Source organism: Mastigoproctus giganteus, chromosome 7, assembly GCF_048544385.1.
Source record: "Mastigoproctus giganteus isolate SK-2022 chromosome 7, ASM4854438v1, whole genome shotgun sequence".
In the NCBI taxonomy this organism is placed as follows: domain Eukaryota; kingdom Metazoa; phylum Arthropoda; class Arachnida; order Uropygi; family Thelyphonidae; genus Mastigoproctus; species Mastigoproctus giganteus.
Genome location: NC_143581.1, coordinates 62,206,893 through 62,228,209, shown reverse-complemented (window position 1 = coordinate 62,228,209; position 21,317 = coordinate 62,206,893). Strand labels below are relative to the sequence as shown.

Here is a 21,317-nt window from a genome sequence, read left to right as displayed (position 1 = left end):
GCACCACCCCAGATGTGGGAACAATATTCCATGGCAGGGCGGATTTGCGATTTATACAGAGTGAGCAGCTGTTTGGGAGAAAAGTAACGCCGAGAGCGAAAGAGAAAACCAAGTTTTTTAGATGCAGAGGAAGCAATATTTGTAACGTGCTTGTGCCAAGAGAGATTAGAAGTCAGGGTAATCCCCAAAAGAGATATATCATTTTGCCTAGAAATCGGAGTGTCACTAAAGATAAGCATAGGAGCAGAAGAATCCTTTTTGCGAGATATAAGACAAGATTGAGTTTTAGAAGGGTTGAAATCAACTAAGTTGTCTTTGCCCCACTGGAGAAATACCTGAAGATCGGCATTTAAGGAATTGGCAGCAGATTTTCGAGAACTTGAAGCTGATTGAGCTGGACAAGGTTTCTCAAAATGGAAAGTTGAATGCAATGTGCTATCATCGGCAAAACTATGGATAGGATTTCCAGTCAATGGAAGAAGGTCATTGATATACAAGAGGAAAAGAGTGGGGGAAAGAACTGAACCTTGGGGGACACCGGCATTAGTGGAGAAGTTAGAAGACAGAGAGCCATCTACCATCACCCTCAGTGAGCGATCACAGAGAAAACTGGATAACCAATTACTAAAAACAGTTGGCAAACCATAAGATGGAAGCTTGTTTAGAAGACCTTTATGCCAAACACGATCAAAAGCCTTTGAGATGTCAAGAGCAACTACTTGTGTTTCACCGAACCTTTCCATTGAATTAGTCCATAAATGGGTAACATAAGCCAGAATATCACCAGTGGATCGACACTGACGGAATCCATACTGGCGATCGTTGATCAGACGGAAGGTTTCAAGGTAGTTTAAGAGTTGGCGGTTAATTGATTTCTCCATTACTTTAGAAAGAGTAGAAGTAATTGCAATGGGACGATAATTGGATGGGAGGGATTTGTCACCCTTTTTAGGAACTGGCCGAATATGAGCAAATTTCCAAGCAGAAGGAAAAACACCTTTGGAATAAGAAAGTGAAAAAAGGCGGCAAAGAATAGGAGTAAGTTCAGGAGCACAGGTTTTGAGAACAACTGGAGAAATACCATCGGGACCTGGAGCTTTCTTAGCATCAAGATTCATCAAAATCCTTCTGATATCCTTTTGACGGAAGACCACAGGAGGCATTGAATGGAGCGTGTTAGGAATGGTGGGAGGTGTTTTACCAAGATCATTAATACATGAGCTCGAAGAAAAATGGGATGCTAGCAGGTCAGCTTTATCCTTGGCTGAAGTGACAACAGAACCATCTGGTTTGGACAGAGGTGGGAGCAGAGATGGGCAAAAGTTGCGGCCAATAGCTTTGGCAAGAGACCAGAATGCTCGGCTACCATTAGGGCAAAAAGCAAGTTTTCTACTCTTAGCCTGTTCAAACTCTAGTTTGGACTGATTAATAACTGCTTTACAATTGTTGCGAGCTTTGGTGTAGACAGAAAATGAAACTGAAGAATTAGAAACAAGCCAATTACGATATGCAACGTTCTTCTCTTGGACAGCCTTAGCACATTTATTGGAAAACCAAGGTTTAGATAAAGGACGAGATTTTAAAGTGGAGTGTGGGATAAAGGATTCCATTCCTGCAAGAATAATTTCACTGACACGATCTGAGCAAACGTTGACATCAGAAGTTTTGAAATAGTAATCAGACCAAGGAAAAGAAGAAAAGAAGTCTCGCAGGTCATCCCATTTTGCATTCTTGTAATGCCAAACAATACGAGGTTGGGAATAGCCATGAGATAAAGGTTCCATTGGAGAAGAGACAATCACCAAGTTGTGATCTGAAGTGCCTAAAGGACCTCTCACTTCAACCTTGTACTTAGAAGGGTTGTTTGTGAGAAAAAGATCAAGTGTATTGGCTGTATGATTAGGATTGTCCGGTATTCTTGTAGGTAAATGAACAATCTGTGCCAGGTCATTAGTAATTGCAAAAGCCTCAGCATCTCGACCTGCTGGGTCGGTGTGACTAGAAAACGGAAGCCAGCTGGAGTTGTGAAATGAAAATCACCAAGGAAAATTACCTCACTGTTAGGAAAGTTGGACTGGAGAAAGTCAAGTTGCAAAGAGAGGAAGTCAAAGAGCTCCAAGTGATTAGTGGAGTTGGGAGAACGGTAGAGACAACAGATGAATTTAACACAATGAAGTAGAGAGATTTTAAGCCAGAGAAGATCAAAGAGAGGAGATTCCAAATTGCCAAGTCTCTGACAGGGAATATCAGAACGGACATATGCACAAGTACCACCTTTGAGGCGAAAGGAATCATACAGCAAATAATTTGGACATCTGAGATGAGCAGTAGTTGGATCAACTGATAACTGAGATTCAGTCAGAAAAAGTACATGGGGTTTGGAAGACTGCAAGTGGAAATGGACATCGTTAAGATTAGAATTGAGACCACGTATATTTGTGAAATGAATTAGGAAGTCCTTGGGAGGTTTAGATCTTTTCACAGATAAGCTTGCTCTATTATTTTGACAATTCATGGTGTATTCAATAGTAAGAAAAAGTGGGTGGGACATGATGTATGAAGTAATGAAATTTTTGGATATGGCATACATGTGGTAAGAATATACCCAGATCCTTGACATAACGTGGCCTCGACAATGCTCCCTGCATACACACTACTCGGACTCCCTCCAGTCCTCTGGCAGAGTAGAGGTAGCAAGATTATACACTAGCTGATCCGGAAGCTTCCTAGAGAGTTACGAATAGGTTCAGTCCGGTGTACTAACTAGCCACCGGCCTGCGAACACCGTTTTAGAGCTGTACCCTCGAAATGTAAGGAATATTGGATCTCGCCACGACATTCATCATAACCTCAAAAATCATCAATCATACTGCATGATGGAAGAGATAGGGAAGGGTTGGCCGGAACTTAGCTCTAGAGACTAAACATGGGTTCCACCACTTCAAGCCTCCAATAAGCAAAGTGGTGGTATTTCACCGGTTGATGAGAGTCATCTACCACCTAGTACTGCCTGGTAACATAGAGGGGCGGCGTTCCTCCATGTGGTGTGGGCGCCACACCTCGATCCCTGCTTACGTTGGTTCACACCTGGGTGGTCACCCACCATGTACTTGTGCATGAAGGTTATACCCAGGATTACTAACAGTCCCACCATCGTGAAGGTGCAAGCAGAGGATTTGGCTGTCATAGACCGTCGGGACTTCGCCGAAATTGGGTCCACTTTGACTTGAGTGTCACCCGAATATCAGTTCCATCAGCGTTTTAGACTCCCAGGTAGCAAGAACAGCTTGTCTGGCATATCTGAGAGAATGTCTGTGACAACCTCAAGGACCTAGTATATATATATATATATATATACACACACACACACACACAGTAAAATCTCATATATATATATATATATATTTATATACTATCATTAAATTATATTAAATAAAATTAAATTATAATGAAATAAGTAAATAAATAGTTAAGCATTCATTAGAGGCAGCGACATGCAATTCCTCCTTATAATGAAATAAGTAAATAAATAGTTAAGCATTCATTAGAGGCAGCGACATGCAATTCCTCCTTATAATGAAATAAGGAAATAAATAGTTAAGCATTCATTAGAGGCAGCGACATGCAATTCCTCCATATGAAGCTGAAATACATCCAATATGTTAATTAAATAAAATAAAATAAAACATAAGCCAGTAGTATGGCAAAAACTGTAGAGCGAAAATTAACATAAAAATAACCCAAATAAACAATCGAACGAAAAGAAAGAATAGATATAAATAGTAGCCTGTAAAGCCTTGTATAATTTCGATCTTTTAATCCAATTAAAACTATACAAAATTTAGACTAATACCAATTATTTATTAATTTAGCGGTACCCCCCCCCCCAGAGGTACCAGTTCCGAAAGACGTGAAATATCACCAAGAGAGGGTTAAAGGAACTACCAGACGATAACAAAATCAAAATAAATTAAAATAAAATAGACTGACCATCATGCCCCCATATCGGCAGAGGACCACGAGGCCAATAATGGTTATGGAATCGCTGCATTTCAATCGCTATACAAATCGTCGCCATGGTGAAAAGATCGAAGTACCAATTCACCCTCCCTCCTCCGATCGATCCACCAATGCAGAGAATTTGCACGGCGGTGGTCCTTATGCAGCGAGAAATAAAATATAGAACAGACAGCACTCTAGAGCAGAGCCACACCACTGACATACTGTAAGCTGAATCAGCTTATATAGAAGAAAAAAGGAAAATAGATGGCGGCACAGGCGTTGCTAAATTAGCATATCGACCCATTACTGTTGAATTATATTAAATGTTGACAAAAGTTAAATTATAATAAAATAAATAATTAAGCATTCATTAGAGGTAGCATCTTGCAATTCCTCCATATGAAGCCGAAATATATACTATCATTAAATTATATTAAATAAAATTAAATTATAATGAAATAAGTAAATAAATAGTTAAGCATTCATTAGAGGCAGCGACATGCAATTCCTCCTTATAATGAAATAAGTAAATAAATAGTTAACACCTCTTTTGGTGATATTTCACGTCTTTCGGAACTGGTACCTCTGGGGGGTACCGCTAAATTAATAAATAATTGGCATCAGTAAATTTTGTATAGTTTTAATTGGATTAAAAGATCAAAATTATATAAGGGTTTACGGGTTACTATTTATATCTATTCTTTCTTTTCGTTCGATTGTTTATTTGGGTTATTTTTATGTTAATTTTCGCTCTACAGTTTTTGCCATACTACTGGCTTATGTTTTATTTTATTTTATTTAATTTAACATATTGGATATATATTTATATATATATTTATATATTTTTTTTTTATGTGAACCCCAAACACGAGAGGTATAAGAACCTATATTACTTAGTACCGTGCCCGGGTTGGAGATTGAGAAGACGAAAGAAGATATTTGTTGACATTGGACTTGAACTTCTGTAGATTGTAATTTTCAGGAAATATGTATGAAGGAAGGTTGTTCCAGAAAACGGCAGTTGAATGAATGAATGAGGAAGATGAAAAGTTGGTTCTGTGGGTTTGAAGTTGGACAGTAAATGGATGTTGGCTGGTGGCGGCACGTGTTCGGACTGTTCTGAAAGAGAGAGCGGGAATTGTAGAAGCTAATTCAGAAGAACAGTGCCCATGGAAGTTTCTTTAGAAGAGGCATGCGGCAGAAAGAGTGCTGCATGCCTCTTCTACAGAAAAACCTCCAATCCATCATCCAAAAATCAGGCACTGATTTCTGGATGATGGATTGGAGGTTTTAGCCATATGTATTTACTGCTCATATATATATATATATATATATAGAAAATTATTTTAATGTTATGTGCAAATCTTTAATTTAACTTATGCTAATAATGAAAATACCGTGTACCCTGGGAGCGATGTATGTTGAATAAAGGGGGGGAAGAACGGAAAAGAGTAACGTTATAAACAAAGTGCGAATTTTGAAAAATGTAAAATTTGAAAAGAACGAAAATAGAAATAGCAGATTATTGAAAAGAACGACCAAAGTAGAAATAGCATTGCAGTATCTTTCATAATTTCTGTGTCATCTTCAGAGGTCATCCACCTAAATTATGAAAAAGAACAGCAATACTCTTACTTCTGTTTCTGACATGTTCTGTATGTCAAAAAAAAAAAAAAAAAACACGTGTACGCGGACACGTTGTAAAAAATAATTTAGAATATAAATTTTGAAAAAATAAAATACAAGTTAAGCAAAAATATTATTCCAAAGTATAACATACAGAACATGGATGACCTTACAGAAGTAAGTAACCCGCCAAAAAGAGAAGACAAAGGAAGCGAGTGTCCGATTGACAAGAATGACAAGAATGTCAATAACTTACCGCTACGTGACCGGTCGACCACCGATTGGTCTAACATAGTGTATTACCTTGTAATTATCTTGTAATTAATTTTGATTATATCTTGATTTATTTATCTATTTATTTGTTAATTGTAACTTATATATATCTTACACTTTAACACAACTGACTTAAGTACATGGTGCACCTACTCTCGGACAGTCGTTCAGGGTCCTAACTATAGGAACGGGTTTGCAACCCCGAACTACCCTAGCCCAACTTTATATCCCTAATTTCATCATCTTTTTGCTTTACTAAATTCTACATTTTATACTCTGTGAGCGATTAGTGTAACGAAAGCAATATCAGAGTACTATTTTTCTCACTATACCAAATCATAATTTTTCGCCTTAACAAAGTTTAGCTACTCTACTGCTACTTTGTAAGCAATTATATTTCTTTGCTATCCCGAAAGTTTGAGTATCATGTACTTAACTTGAACCTAGCGTAGCTCCACCGCTTACGTAAATTACAAAATATACATACACCAAAATTCGTCTAACGCTAGGTGCCGCTAGCGTTTCTTCACATATATACACTGTTTAGCCTCCGGCTCTTTCTTTTTTGTCGACCGGTCACGTAGCGGTAAGTTATTGACATTCTTGTCATTCTTGTCAATCGGACACTCGCTTCCTTTGTCTTCTCTTTTTGGCGGGTTACTTACTTCTGTAAGGTCATCCATGTTCTGTATGTTATACTTTGGAATAATATTTTTGCTTAACTTGTATTTTATTTTTTCAAAATTTATATTCTAAATTATTTTTTACAACGTGTCCGCGTACACGTGTTTTTTTTTTTTTTTTTTTTTTTTTTTGACATACAGAACATGTCAGAAACAGAAGTAAGAGTATTGCTGTTCTTTTTCATAATTTAGGTGGATGACCTCTGAAGATGACACAGAAATTATGAAAGATACTGCAATGCTATTTCTACTTTGGTCGTTCTTTTCAATAATCTGCTATTTCTATTTTCGTTCTTTTCAAATTTTACATTTTTCAAAATTCGCACTTTGTTTATAACGTTACTCTTTTCCGTTCTTCCCCCCTTTATTCAACATACATCGCTCCCAGGGTACACGGTATTTTCATTATTAGCATAAGTTAAATTAAAGATTTGCACATAACATTAAAATAATTTTCTATATATACATTATGGTTGTAGGGTACCTTTGCTCTTGCAGTGTCCCTGATCCATAATTCATATTATTGATATTCCATTTTATCTCTATTCAAATTCAAATCCATTTTCTTTCTTTACTTAATTTTAATTTTTATTCATAATTATATATATATATATATATATATTACTCATATTATATGAGTAATATGGAAAGAAAGTTAATAAATTGTATCAAGCTGTAACTAATACTTATGGGCCAATGCAGTTGCTAGAGCAATTATGCATTATGACCATAATGTGTATAAAATATTTTGTATAATATTGATGATAATAATATAGAAGTTAATACCAAGCTGGATTTAAAGAAATGCAAGGGATATAAATATATATATAAAAAAAATATATATACATATATACATAAAACTTATCGTTGTCTACCCACAATCTAGATGAGTTCAACTGGAGCCAACCACCCAGACTGAAGGCAAAAAATGAAAATGAATTCTCTGTTTCTGTAATGATCAATATCTGCTAAGATATATAAAAATTCCGAGATTAAGTAATTTGAATCTAAACCAATTAAAGGTAGTTAATTTTTTTTTAGAATCAAAAGAAAGATATTATAAATGCAAGCATATATTGAACATCGTTGACCCGACAAAGAACGTAATTTAATAATTAAAATAAAAATACATGCAAAGTATAAGGTATATACCGTATCCAGGACATAATGTAACAACTAGTCGTTATGAAATAATAGTCCCTCTAGTGAGTATATATGTGGTGACCCCTATGTGATGGATATGGTAAAAATAAATAAATAATTAATTAAAGTTAAGTTAACGCAAAGAGAAACATGCAAATAGTAAGAAGAATAAAAACTAATAGAGTAGGAATAATAGAACCTGACCTCCATAAAGGCGAAAATATAGTACTACAAATAAGAAATAGTTTCTCCTACATCCTCGAATTACCCTAATAATTTCGGAGAAATAAGAACAAAGGGTGTAGGACAGCTTAAAGACAATACAAGATGTAAGTTGTAGCTCTGGTATGCCAGGGATTATTTTCCCGGGCATACCCGAGAAAATAATTTAATTTTAAGAAAAATATTCTTATTTTAATTATTAAATTACATTCTCTGTCAGGTCAACGATATTCAACATATGTTAACATTTATAATATCTTTCTTTTGATTCTAAAAAAAATTAACTACCTTTAATTGGTTTAGATTCAAATTACTTAATCTTGGAATTTTTATATATCTTAGCAGATATTGATCATTACAGAAACAGAGAACTCCTTATCGTTTTTTGCCTTCAGTGTGGGTGGTTTGCCCCAGTTGAAGCCATCTAGATTGTGGGTAGACAACGATAAGTTTTGTGTGTGTGTGTGTGTGTGTGTATTTTTTTTTTTTTTTTATATATATATATATTTATATCCCTTGCATTTCTTTAAATCCAGCACTTGGTATTGTCTGCTTGAATTAACTTCTATATTATTATCTTCAATATTATACAAAATATTTTACACACACACACACACAGTTTTGCTTTACTATTCTGATGGAGCAGTAATGCAACATTGCAACTCATATTTTTCACTTCAAGAAACTTTCCTGAAATCACATTCAAAATAAAAATAACCATTGTTGTAATGACAGTTGTATCAGTACAGTTAATACGTTTGATTGTATTAATAATTTAATACATGTGTAAATATGACAATGATAAAGTCTCTCATAATTCAAGAAGCAGTTTGCTTCCTGGCAGCAGTGAAACTTGTGCTATGATGTGTCTGGATTGGTCACTGTTAATTAATGCCCCCCCCCCCCCATGTTAAAGTGAGCAGTTTATATATTTTTTTAAACTTAAGACTTAAAAAGTGATGTATAGGAAACTTTCCAGTGGCTGTTGCTTCAGCATCTACCAGTATGCCCAAAGAAAGCAATCCACTAAGTTATCCAGAGAAAAGAACAAAACAAAATTAATGATGCAATTTCCAGTGGCACAACAATACCTGTAAGTTGATATTAGGAGTAACTAATGAGAGACATACATATATAATTGAGTTTGATTTACATCAGAAAACATTGTAGCATAGTGAGTGAACAACATTCATGAGAAACTTGTAGTAATTTCTAAACGATGATGATTATTATTTTTTTAATTTTCAAAAAGTGCCTGATTTTTGGATGATGGATTGGAGGTTTTAGCCCTATGTATTTACTGCTCATATATATATATATATATATATATAAAAAAAATCTTCTATGCAGGATTTCTTGTTTATAGCCATAAAAGCCAATGAAACAAGCTTAAATAACATCAAGGAGTGCATGAGGGTAATAAACTACACTTAATGCTCAGTAAACATACATCCAGTGATACATACATTCTTCTAATCACTGCAGTTTTTCCAGAGTATAAACAAAAATTTATTTATGAGAATAAATGCTAATGTGCCTTATAAATCTGAAAATGAAACTGAAAGAATGGTTTCGGTTTCACTTTTGGTATTGTTTTCATAGTTTTAGTTTAACAGTAACCTGGAAGTGTTTTTGCCTTGTGGTAGAAATAAGTAAAAAGAGAAAACAAAGTGGGACTACCTCTGGAACTGGTGGTGTGAAAAAAGAAAAGATATGCCATTACTTTTGAAGAGAAAAGGAAAATACTAAGAAATGCTGAAAGTGGTGAAAAGGCATGGTATCTGTTGGCTATGAGTTAGAGTCAGCTTGTTAAGCAGTAAGTACAAAGGTGAAGAATAAGGTTCAGATTATGAAACGTAAAAATATGGGTTTGAGCAGTCAGCAAATTACTTCCACTTGTGTGTATAGTAACATAATGGAAGAAATGGAAAAAACTTTTGAAAATATGAATTGATGAAAAAATTTTTTACAAAAAATCAAATTATTCTCAAATCTTTGGAACATATCTTGGCAAGTTATGAGTTGATGTGGGAAATTAATGTTCACTTAGCATATGCATATCAGCACAGAACCTGTGTAGTGTTAAGCAGTTGTATGTAAAGGTAAAATGAGAGTGGGATAGGTTCCAGACTAGAAGATTGTGAAGAGTATAATGAAAACATCTACATGCAGATGCAATGGGTGAGCAAGTGTGGATTTCTTATTATGGGTGATTTCAATTTGCCTCATTGATTGGAGCCAGTGGGAGGGAAACTCACCATGGGGAACAAGATTTTTAAATAAGCTATATGATTATTATTGTATCAGCATGTTAAGAAAATACTGAGGATAAAAATATTTTAAGATTCGATCATTATCCACAAACCTTATGACATCGGAGGGCTCACAGCACAGTAACCATTAGGAGGAAATGATCACACAGTTCTTAGATGGAGATGAAGAAAGAAATCACAGTTGTCAAAGGTAAAAGCATAGGTTTTAATTTCAGAATCGAGGACTATGAGAGTTAAAGGTGTTAGAGGGCCTCTATTAACTAAGTAGAGAGAGAGAGAGGGTGACAACTTAAGAATTATGGAATCTTTAAAGCAATAGTCATAGAAGCCATGAATGTACATAGTAGTGAAAATGATGCAAGGAAGCAAGCTTATACAGCATCAGCCAAAAAAAAAAAAAAAACACCATTTATCTGACCATCCCCACTAATAATTTGTCTAATCTTTAAATTTGTTTAAACAATCAGTTACACTCTGGCTGAAAGAAAATTTTTGCACTTCTGTCCTGCAAGCATCCTTTTTCAGTTTAAATTTATATCCCATTATATGTGTTATCTGATCTACTTTAAACCTTAGGCGCCTCCATTGCCAGGTGGGAAGGAGCAGCAGTGCGTAGCACACGCTTCTTGATTAGACCGGGGTTCGAGCCTGTCACCACCAAATACGGAGGATGCGAAAAGGTCAGGGAATGACCACCGCATATCCCGGAGCAATATGGCCTTAGTTGCTAATGCTCCTAAAAACCAAATAACAACAACCTTTAAACCTTGAACTCTTCAATCATATTCTTTCCAGATACCTAATTTCTAGATACTGTGATCTGTGGGACTTATGGTATTTATGGAACTTGCCTTTCTTGGTGAGAGTACCCTTTTTATGCCTCTGTGGCTGATCTTGTAGTTCTTCTCTGCACCACTTCAAACAAATCTACATCCTTCCTTTAATGAGGCTATCAGACTTATATACAGCACTCAAGCAACAACTTATACAACAGTATAATCACCTCCTTGAAGTTCTTTGTGCAGTGCAGACAGGCTATTAAGCTTAAGGCAGCTCATGGAGTTTTGTCAATGATATGTGTAAATTATGCCAGAAGGGAAAAGATCCAGTTTTATAAGGCAATAGTAAGGCTGCTACATCTTGATTGTATGTACAGATTAAAAAGGATGTAGAACAACAAGGTTAATAAAATGCAAAAAAGGGTGCTCTTACCAGGAGATTTGAATTTGGTAAATTTCAGCTTTTGGAAACTAGATATCTGTGAGGCGACCATATTGATATGTTTGAAGCAATTGTGTCAAACTGGTGAGACAGATGTGGCTGTTTATTGTTTTTATGTGGCCTGTTGTTTAACTTTCACAAGTAAGCTGGTTAAATATAATAATAAATGTCAGTATTTGAAGAAGATACACTAACATAACATTTAAATAAATTTCATAACTTATACAAACCTTAGTAATTGTTCATGATTATGAGATTTTGTATTTTTATGCAAGGGGAAATACATTAAAATATTTAATATATTCCTCTCGGTGATGTGTGGTGTGCACACTAATATGACCTGTGAATCCCTCCTCTTCCCCCTCCAGAAATAAACAAACTCGACACCACTGGTTTAAAACTTTGAGTGGGTTGAGTAAATTAAATACTAATGCCATCCTTTTACTCCCTTGGATGATGACACACATGTGGGGAATGTATATTTAGTTTGGAAAAGGGTGGTTTCAGGTTAGATGTGGAGAAATTTGCTTTCAGTCAGAAAATATTTGAGTGTTGGAATAAACTTCTGCCTGTGTTGTGAAATGGGTATTTTGAATGAATATAAAGGAGGTTTGGATAAATTATTAGAAATGATTGGCAAATAAAGTAGGATTGCTTTTTAATGGCTAATGCTATATAAGCTTGTTCTCACATCATTTTACCACTAATAATATAGCTATCTCATGCCTTTTTCTTTTTCTCAGGGAAAGCTTTCTGCTCTGCCATTGGACAGTTTTTTCCAAGTTACCATTGTTTTTCGATCTATATGATGTGCAAATCAGCTTGTGAACATACATTGTACAGACATATTTTACTGACTGTTATATGAACAGCACACAATGAGTAGAATAGTTTTTGCATCATTCCTTTCATCAAAGAAATTCTTCTCATCTGCTTCTAATAAGTTGACTGAAGAGCATATCTTTTTGCCTCAGGTACAATCAGTTATAAAAAACATTATTCTTGTGGCTCTGCTCATAGTAGTGAAGTGCTAAGATCAGCCGTTGTAGAAAGGTTATATAAATCCATGTTGCCACTCCTGCAATTATAACATCTCTTTCACTTTCTGGTTATCACATTCTAAACCTTCAATTAAAAAAAAAAAGAAAAAACTGTTATGGTGGCAGTTGTATTAATGATAATTAACAGTTTGTCAATAATTTTACTCTATGACGTGTTTCTTGCTCCTAATCATGTCAGCAACTATTGTAATTCATATTGTACATTAAAACTTGTAATGTGAGTGAGGTGATTTTTTTTAAACTTTTTTTTTTTTTTAAATGTAAGTAGGGATCGAGATGTTCATACCACATGAATGCCGCTCCTCTGTGTCACCAAGTGATATTAGGTGGTAGACTCATCAACTGGTGCAATACTACCATGTTGCTTATTGGAGGCTTGAAGTTGTGTTTGTTATTTGTTTTTAGGAGCATTAGCAACTAAGGCCATATTGCTCCAGGGATATGTGACGGTCATTCTCTGACCTTTCCGCATCCTCCGTATTTGGTGGGTACGGGCTTGAACCCTGGTCTAATCAAGAAGTGTGTGCTATGCACTGCTGCTCCTGCCCACCTGGCTACGGAGGTGCCCTTTAAGTTGTGAAATCTATATTTAGTCTCAGAGTAAAGCTCCAGCAACCTCTCATCTCTTCCATCATGCAGTATGATTGATGTCTTTTGAGGTTATGATAGGCATCATGGCAAGTTGTAGTCTTTGTTACATTCTTGAGGGTACAGCTCTAAAATGATGTTTGCAGGCCGCAGATAGTCCACCAGACCGAACCTGTTAGTAACTGTAGGAGGTTTCCAGATCAAGACATCAGGTTTTGGGGAAGATACAATGTCAAGAACTCACAAAAGATTTTTAGAAGGAAGAGAGAGAATGTGGAAAATGATGAATGACTAGGTCATCCAGTATCCATGAAAACTGATGAAAATGTGGACCAGATATGGATATTGTTTAGAAGTGATTGTTGGTTAAACATTAGAATAATGGCATCAGAACTCGGTATGGACAAAGAAACAGTCAGACAATTTTTAATTGCCGCCTCCATAGCCAGGTGGGCAGAAGCAGCAGTGTGTAGCCCATGCTTCTTGATTAGACCGAGGTTTGAGCCCGTGGATAGGTCAAGGGATGACCACCGCATATCCCCGGAGCAGTATGGCCTTAGTTGCTAATGCTCCTAAAAACCAAATAACAAACAACAAACAAATTTTAACTGAAAATTTAGCATGAACATGGTTGGATGCTCCATCTCTGTTTGCCAGTTCCTGGCCGACAAACAAATCTCTGTGTGTGAACATGCATCCTACTCGCCAGACCTAACCCCCTTGTGATTTTTTCTCTTCCCTAAACTGAAAATTGTACTTAGAACCCATTTTCAGTCTATTGAAGATATTCCAAAAAAATTACCACAGTATTAAAAGGGCTTACAGAAGATGACTTCCAAAATATTTGTTTCTCTGCTTGGAAGAAACTGCTGTTCTAAGTACTGGAACAGAGTGTACAAGCTCAAAGGCAATTATTTTGAAAGGGATAACTTGTAAGGTATAAAATATTTCATTATATTTATTTATTGAAATGGTCTCATTATTTAATAGCCATATCTCATATATATATATATATATATATATATATAAATGAACTTCCAGAAACTAAAAACAATACAGGTGGTGCAAAATATGACTTTGAGAGGCACAGAATCCAGTCTTATTGTACACATGCCAGCCATATTTAGATCATTTAAGACCTTCTTTCGTGGAAGGTAACGACTCTGCTAAAATAATGGTCTGACAACCAACCCCTTTTCATATTTGGTATGAAAAGAGCACTGAACATTAGCTATACTTTGTTGTTATTTGCTAATACCTGGTGCAGTGTTCTGGATTTCATCAGTAGTTGCTTACTAAAGATGTAATACATGTAATAAAAATTAACAGAATTTTTCAAGTATCTCAAAAGGATCAACCTGTATACCCATTTTTAAGCCAGTTTTGTATCATTCCACAGTAACAGGTGCTTTTTGGCCATATTAGCCCTTGCACCTATAAACCTCCACTCCAACAACAACAGTAATATGATGATTTCCCTTGACTATGAAATGAAAATTTTTGGATATATATTTGAATGACCACTGTTCTTTACAGAAGCACTCTGTTTCCAAATATTGTTTAGTTATTATTCATTCAAAGCTTTCTTTGTGCTGTGTAGCTGATTTGTAAAAATGGAGCATACACATCCCTTCTCTCTGCTGGTCACTGTTTTCTTCCTTGGGTGATAGGAGAATCATGCATTTCAGTAGTAATGTATTACAAATTGCATATGCAAAAGGAGGGGGGGTTGCCCCATGTACCATGAATTTTTGAAGTTGTCTAAGTCATTATGAAATTTGAGAATTTTCATCAGAATTAAAAGACCTAGTTCAGATTCAAGTTGCTAGTAGGTATTAAAGCAGAATTATCAGAAACTAAACATGTTTTTCACCATAGTTCTCAAAATTCCGTACATTGGGTGGTACTTTTGCAGCTAAATATATCAGGACATGACTGTAATATTTATGTAAATTACATCATATGGAAATATATTCTTTAAAGGGGCAATTTTTATATATATATTTACATTTCAGGAGTATTGCTGGGTGTTCAGCCAGTAGCAAAAGGAAAAGAAGTCGAAGCAGGGACAGGAAAAGTCGCAGTTTGAGTAGAGATCGAAGTAGGAGCAGAGGAGAAAGAAGTCAAAGTCATAGCAGGGATCACAGAAGACATAGTCACAGTAGGGGAAGAGAAAAGAGGAGGAGTAGGTTTGTATAGTATAATAATTTATTTCAGATTACCCAGCTACTGCTATACATTATTGTTTCAAGTTTCAGCTTAATTTTATTGTTTGTTTGAATTTTAAGTTTTTTGTTTTTCCTTTCATGAATATATATATATATATATATATAATGCATTTTTGATGTATGTACGAAGTGCTACCTGAATGTGGTGCTAGGTAATGCTGCATGCATCCTTTGTGAATCAGTGTGCCACATGGCATCGGGCTGGATAGAGTCATCAAATATTTATGCGCAGTTCTTTGATGGTGTGTTTTGCGTAGTTTGCAATTGTTGCGATGGCTGATGTGTGAGAGAGCAACTTGCTTGTATCAAGTTTTGTTTCCTTCTTAATGATACAGCAGCAGAAACCCATAAGACGGTTAAACCCTACTGGTTTAACCGTTTTAAAAACTGTCAAATGTTGATTGACGATGCCGATGCTGAGTTGAGTATCCATCATCAAGCACCACCCCAGAAAATGTTGCAAAAGTTTGGGCTGCAATCCGTGAAGACTGCAGGTGGACTATCCACAACATTTGTAGCATTGTAGGACTATCATATGGCACGTCAGCAGATTGTCAGATGAGTTGAACATGAGAAGGATTGAGGCCAAGTCCTTGCCTCGGTTACTGAGTGAAGACCAAAAGCAGCATCACGTGGAAGTTAGCAGAGATCTTCAAGAACGGGTCAGGAGTGATCAGAACTTCCATTCTACAGTCGGTGATGGGTGTATGGGTATGTCCCAGAAACCAAGCAACAACCATCCCAGTGGAAGAGTCCATCTTCACCCTGACTGAAGAAAGCTCTACAAGTGAGGAGCAATGTGAAGTCTGTGCTGATCTGTTTTTTGGACATTGACGGGATTATCCATAGGGAATTCATCCCTCCTGGCCAGACCGTCAATGCAAAGTTCTACTGCAATGTCCTGAGGCAGTTAAGAGAAGCCATCAGGAGGAAACGTCCAGAGAAGTGGCTCACAAATAACGGGGTCCTCCATCATGACAACGTGCCAGCCAACACATCTCTCGCTGTGGCACAGTTTTTGGCATCCAGCAACATGACAATCATTGCCCACCCCCCCCTTATTAGCCAGACTTAACCCCCTGCAACTTCTTCCTCTTCCCAAGAATGAAAATCAAGGTTGAAGGTTTGACAATGTAGAAGATATCCAAACCGAATTGCAGGCATGCTGAACACTATGATGAAGAAGGACTTTCAGGAAGCATTCAAATCATGGGAGAAGCACTGGGATCAGTGTTTACGCTGTCAAGGGGACTATTTCGAATAAGACCCATGGTGAGTCTAATTTATTTTATAAATACATTTCAGGAACTTTTGGGTAGCACCTTGTATGTGCATTTTGGAGTACAGTTGTGTTTCAGTATCATTTCAGATAATGTGTCCATTTATGCACAGATTTTCTGAAAATTGTTAAATAGATATTGCTTTATCTTGTCTGTATAAGAAAATAGCTTTGAAAAGTGGAATAAAAACTTTTTCCTCTCAACATCAGTTGTCTGATTTGGGCATACAAAAGCCCTGAATAAATTCTCAGGAATTATGATCAATGAATAGGTGAAACTGCTCAAAATAGGAACATATTGATATTTAAAACAATTTTATGCATAAAGTATCTATTTTTATAGAATGTAAAAATTCCATAAAAAATCTTGCTCTACACAGCACATTGTGATAGAAAATCACAATAACCCACCTACATTCATAAAATTCACAGAAATGTGCCCACACATGTTACAAGAACACACTGCGCAAGCCCATATACATCCAGAAACTCACTCATGAAAGAGTTAGGCATCAAATGGAAAAAAATTAGAATTTTTGAAAATTCATTTTCTAGTTTTGTTTACTGTTTTTCAAGAATATCTGTGAGATTTTTTTCAATGTTAATGCACATATGCAAAAAAGGAAAGAGGGAAAGGAACAGGGTTGTCCCTGGGTGGGGATTAAATTTGATGACATTGTAAAGCAGCTGTCATCTTTTAAGAGTGCAGAAAGTTACTGTTGTAGACATTGATACTAATGATATTAAGAGTAGAAAATCTGAGGATTTAATTAACAAGTACAGAGCAATGTTTAGAAAGAATTATAAGTTAGGATTGGAGTTGACAGTGTCTGCAATCCTGCCCAGACATGATAGAAGGAAGTACGTGATGAATGTCAGACTGATTGATGAGAGCCTCATTAATCAGTTTGACACTAAAGACACTGTGCAAGGCTCATAGGATATACTTTTTCTCAGTGTACTCTGTGCTTGATAATAGGAAAGAATGTTTTTACAGAGATGGGATACACTTAGAGCAAGATTATTTGCTGGCACTATTGAGGCAGTGTTAGATAGGTCAGAAAACTACTAACTGGGGGTAAACTGACTAATAGATTAACATCAATTGCATGAAGAGGTGCAAGTGATTCTTGCACTGCTTGTATTGGAACATGTAGCAGCCTGGAAAACACTGTATCAGGGATATCAAGGCCTGCTTCATGGAACAGGCAAATACATATGGTCAATGTTAGGATTACTAAGAATGAAAACAGGTTCCTGTGTACTTGCATGTATGCTAGTGGCACAGTAAATAAATTTGATGAATTTGAAGTACTGGTCAAGTCATCAAATGCAGATATTGTGAGGTTATCAGAAATGTGTTACCCAGATATATAGGATGCAGAATTTGAATATGAAAAGTACATAGTGTATGATGTTTGAGATCAAGCGGCAGCAGGGGTCTTCTCCAACTCTAACTGAGAACAAAGTGGAGGAGAAATTGTTAAAGTTAAACATAAGAAAGACACCTTAGGTTGATGGGATCTATCCAGTTATATTAAAGGAGGCGGCAAAGGAAGTAAACAAACCCTTAGCCACAATTATGAGAGCATCCTTGGACTCAGGGGAGGTCCCCACGGACTGCAGATGTGCAAATATGTCCCCAATTCACAAAGGGGGATCGAAGGGTGATACGAGTAATTACAGACCAGTTAGTTTAGGGCCAGGCTGCCATGCACGGAAACTGAACTTGCCCTGTTATAACGTAAGATCACTCATCGGTGAAGACAGAGGCTTAGATACTCCACATATTATGATTTTGAAGAAAATATATGAGAGTGCCGCCTCCTTTATTAGACTAGACAAAGACAGTAGGAAATTTAAAATTGAGAAAGGGGTTCGACAAGGAGACACAATATCTCCGAAGCTGTTTACTGCTGCCCTTGAGGAAGCGTTCAGAAGATTAGACTGGTCGCAGAAAGGAGTCAATGTGAACGGAGAGTACCTAAACCATTTACGATTTGCAGATGACATTGTGGTCATTAGGCACCATCCCAACGAATTAGACGAAAATCTTAATCAGTTATGCACAGCTAGTAAGGATTTTGGACTAAAGATGAATATGGCTAAAACAAAAGTAATGATGAACAAGTATGCCACAGAAAGGGAAATAATGATTGAAGGAGCAGTAATTGAAAAGGTGGAGTCATATACTTATCTGGGACAAGTCATTAGCTGTAATAATGATAAATGGCTGGAAGTCAAGAGAAGAATAAATTTTGGATGGATAGCATTCAGGAAATATAGTCACATACTGAAAAGCAATATCCCAGTTTGTCTGAAACGTAAAATAATGAATCAATGTATACTCCCCACCATGACTTATGGAAGTGAAACTTGGGCATCACCAAAAGAATGGAAGAGAAGCTGAGAACTACACAGCGAAGAATGGAACGAATCATATTGGGAATCAGACTGTTAGATAAGAAGAGAAAGAGAAACACATGGATTAGGCAACAAACTCAATTAAAGGACATTCTTATCAAAACTAAAGAACTAAAATGGTCTTGGGCAGGACACATAGCTCGAAGACATGATGACAAATGGACTAAAAAAATAACAGAATGGTACCCAAGAGGAGCTAGAAGAAATCCTGGAAGACAAAGGCGGAGATGGATAGATGAAATTCATGAGTTTGTTGGTAGTAAATAGATGGCCAGTGCTCAAAACAGAAGGAACTGGAAAGTTGCTGGAGAGGCCTTCATCCTGCAGTGGATTGAAAATGGCTGATGATGATGATGATAGTTTAACTTCTTTTCCGGGTAAAATAATGAAGTCACTGGTTAAAGATGCATTGCATTATCATCTAGACAAGACTGCAGCAATAATTCAGACACAGCATGGGTTTGTTAAGGGAAAGTCTTGTCTGACAAATTTGATTGGTTATTATGATGTGGTTATAAAGGAACTGGATGCAAAAAATAATTTTGATATCATATACTTGGATTTCAGGAAAGCTTTTGACACTGTTGTGCATGGAAGACTACTGTACAAATTGGAGCAGAATGGTAATAAGGCTAAGTTGCTACAATGGATAAAAGGATGGTTGAGTGGGAGAAGACAGAGGGTGGTAATCAATGGGTGCTGCTCTTCGTGGACTAATGTTATTAGTAGAGTCCCACAGAGTTTGGTGTTGGGTCCACTGTTGTTTTTTATATTTATCAATGATGTTGATGAAGGTATATCAGGCTTAGTATTGAAGTTTGCAGATGATACAAAGGTTGGCAGGGTTGTTAATGACAGTAATGGCAGTGGCAACTGAAGTTTAACATTGAAAAATGCAAAATACTGCATATGGGTAGAAGTAACCCCCAAGAAACGTACCAACTGTGTGGTACTACACTTAAGGTGGTAGAAAATGAAAAAGACTTGGGAGTAATTGTGCAGTCAGATATGAAGTTTTCTGAGCAATGCAGACAGGCTGCCAGGGCAGGTCATGGGGTGTTGTCAATGATATACAGGAATTTTGCTAACAGGAAAAAGGAGGTGATTGTCCCTCTGTATAAGGCAATGGTCAGGCCACACCTTGAGTACTGCGCACAGGTCTGGAGGCCTCATTTTAGGAAGGATGTAGATTTGCTTGAGCATGTATAGAGAAGGGCAACAGGATTGGTGAGGGGGAATGAAGGGATACTCTTACCAGCTTAAGTTCTGCAAATTTCAGTGGCTGGAGACTAGGCACCTGTGAAGTGATCTGATTGAGGTGTATAAGGCCTTGAATAGGTTGAGCACTCTGAATTCTGATGGGATTCTTCCGCTTTCTCGGATTACGAACCTAAATGGGCATAAATTCAAATTGAGGAAAGACAGAAATAAATGTGCTGAAATTTGCCTTTAGCCAGCGGGTGGTTAATTACTGGAACTTCCATCTATTGTGGAAGTTGATAGCTTAAATAAATTCAAGGAGGAACTGGACAAACTTTTAGAGGGAGTGGTTGTGTGAATTTTTTTTTTTTTTTTTTGGCTGATGCTACATTCTCTCATACGCTTGCTTTCTTGCATCACATGCCTCTATTACCATTCCGAGTCAGTAGGAGAAGATCATTAATATACAAGAGGAAAATGAGTGGGAGAATGAAATGAAACTTGTGGCACACTAGCATTAGTGAAAAAGTGTCTTCCATCACTGGCAGTGAGCATTCAGAGAGAAAACTGGGTATCCATTTGCAAAAAAATAGTTAGCAGACTATAAGTAGGTAGCTTGTTTAGAAGATCTTTATGCCAGACACAATCCACAGAAAGAGCAGTCCTTAGAAGGATCATCTGCTCGAAAGGAGCAATGCATCAACATAGACAGAATCCATATTGACAATCATTGATCAAATGGAAGGTTTTGTGTGATAGCTTAAGATTTGGCAGTTGATTAATTTTGCCGTCATTTTGGAAAGAGTAGAGGTAAGTGCAGTGGGGCAATATTTGGAAGAGAGGAATTGCCCCACTGCACTTACCTCAACTCTTAATTTATCTCTCTATTTTTTTATAAATGATCTAAATTCCTGTTCCTTTTTAGGAACTGCAATTTAGGTCAATTTTAAAAAAAAAATAATAATAAAATAGATTTAAAAAAAAGCCATTTTGTAATCTATAAAAGCTTTGTTCTTTCAGGGCAGATGCTTATATAGAAGAACAGCCTTTGAAGTAAATAAAAATAATCAGGTGTAATTAAAATTCATTATTTC

The 21,317-nt window shown here is 36.4% G+C and overlaps 1 protein-coding gene across 3 annotated transcripts in view; it reads left to right on the top strand.

Annotated features, from left to right (window-relative positions):
* LOC150082956 (RNA-binding protein 39-like) overlaps positions 1-21,317 on the top strand; it is a 411,944-nt gene that overhangs the window by 117,360 nt on the left and 273,267 nt on the right. For all 3 annotated transcript variants that reach the window (XM_090376936.1, XM_090376937.1, XM_090376935.1), the window contains exon 4: positions 15,108-15,281. In XM_090376936.1, the coding sequence (XP_090233062.1) occupies positions 15,108-15,281 (174 nt within the window). The remainder of the gene's footprint in view (positions 1-15,107; positions 15,282-21,317) is intronic.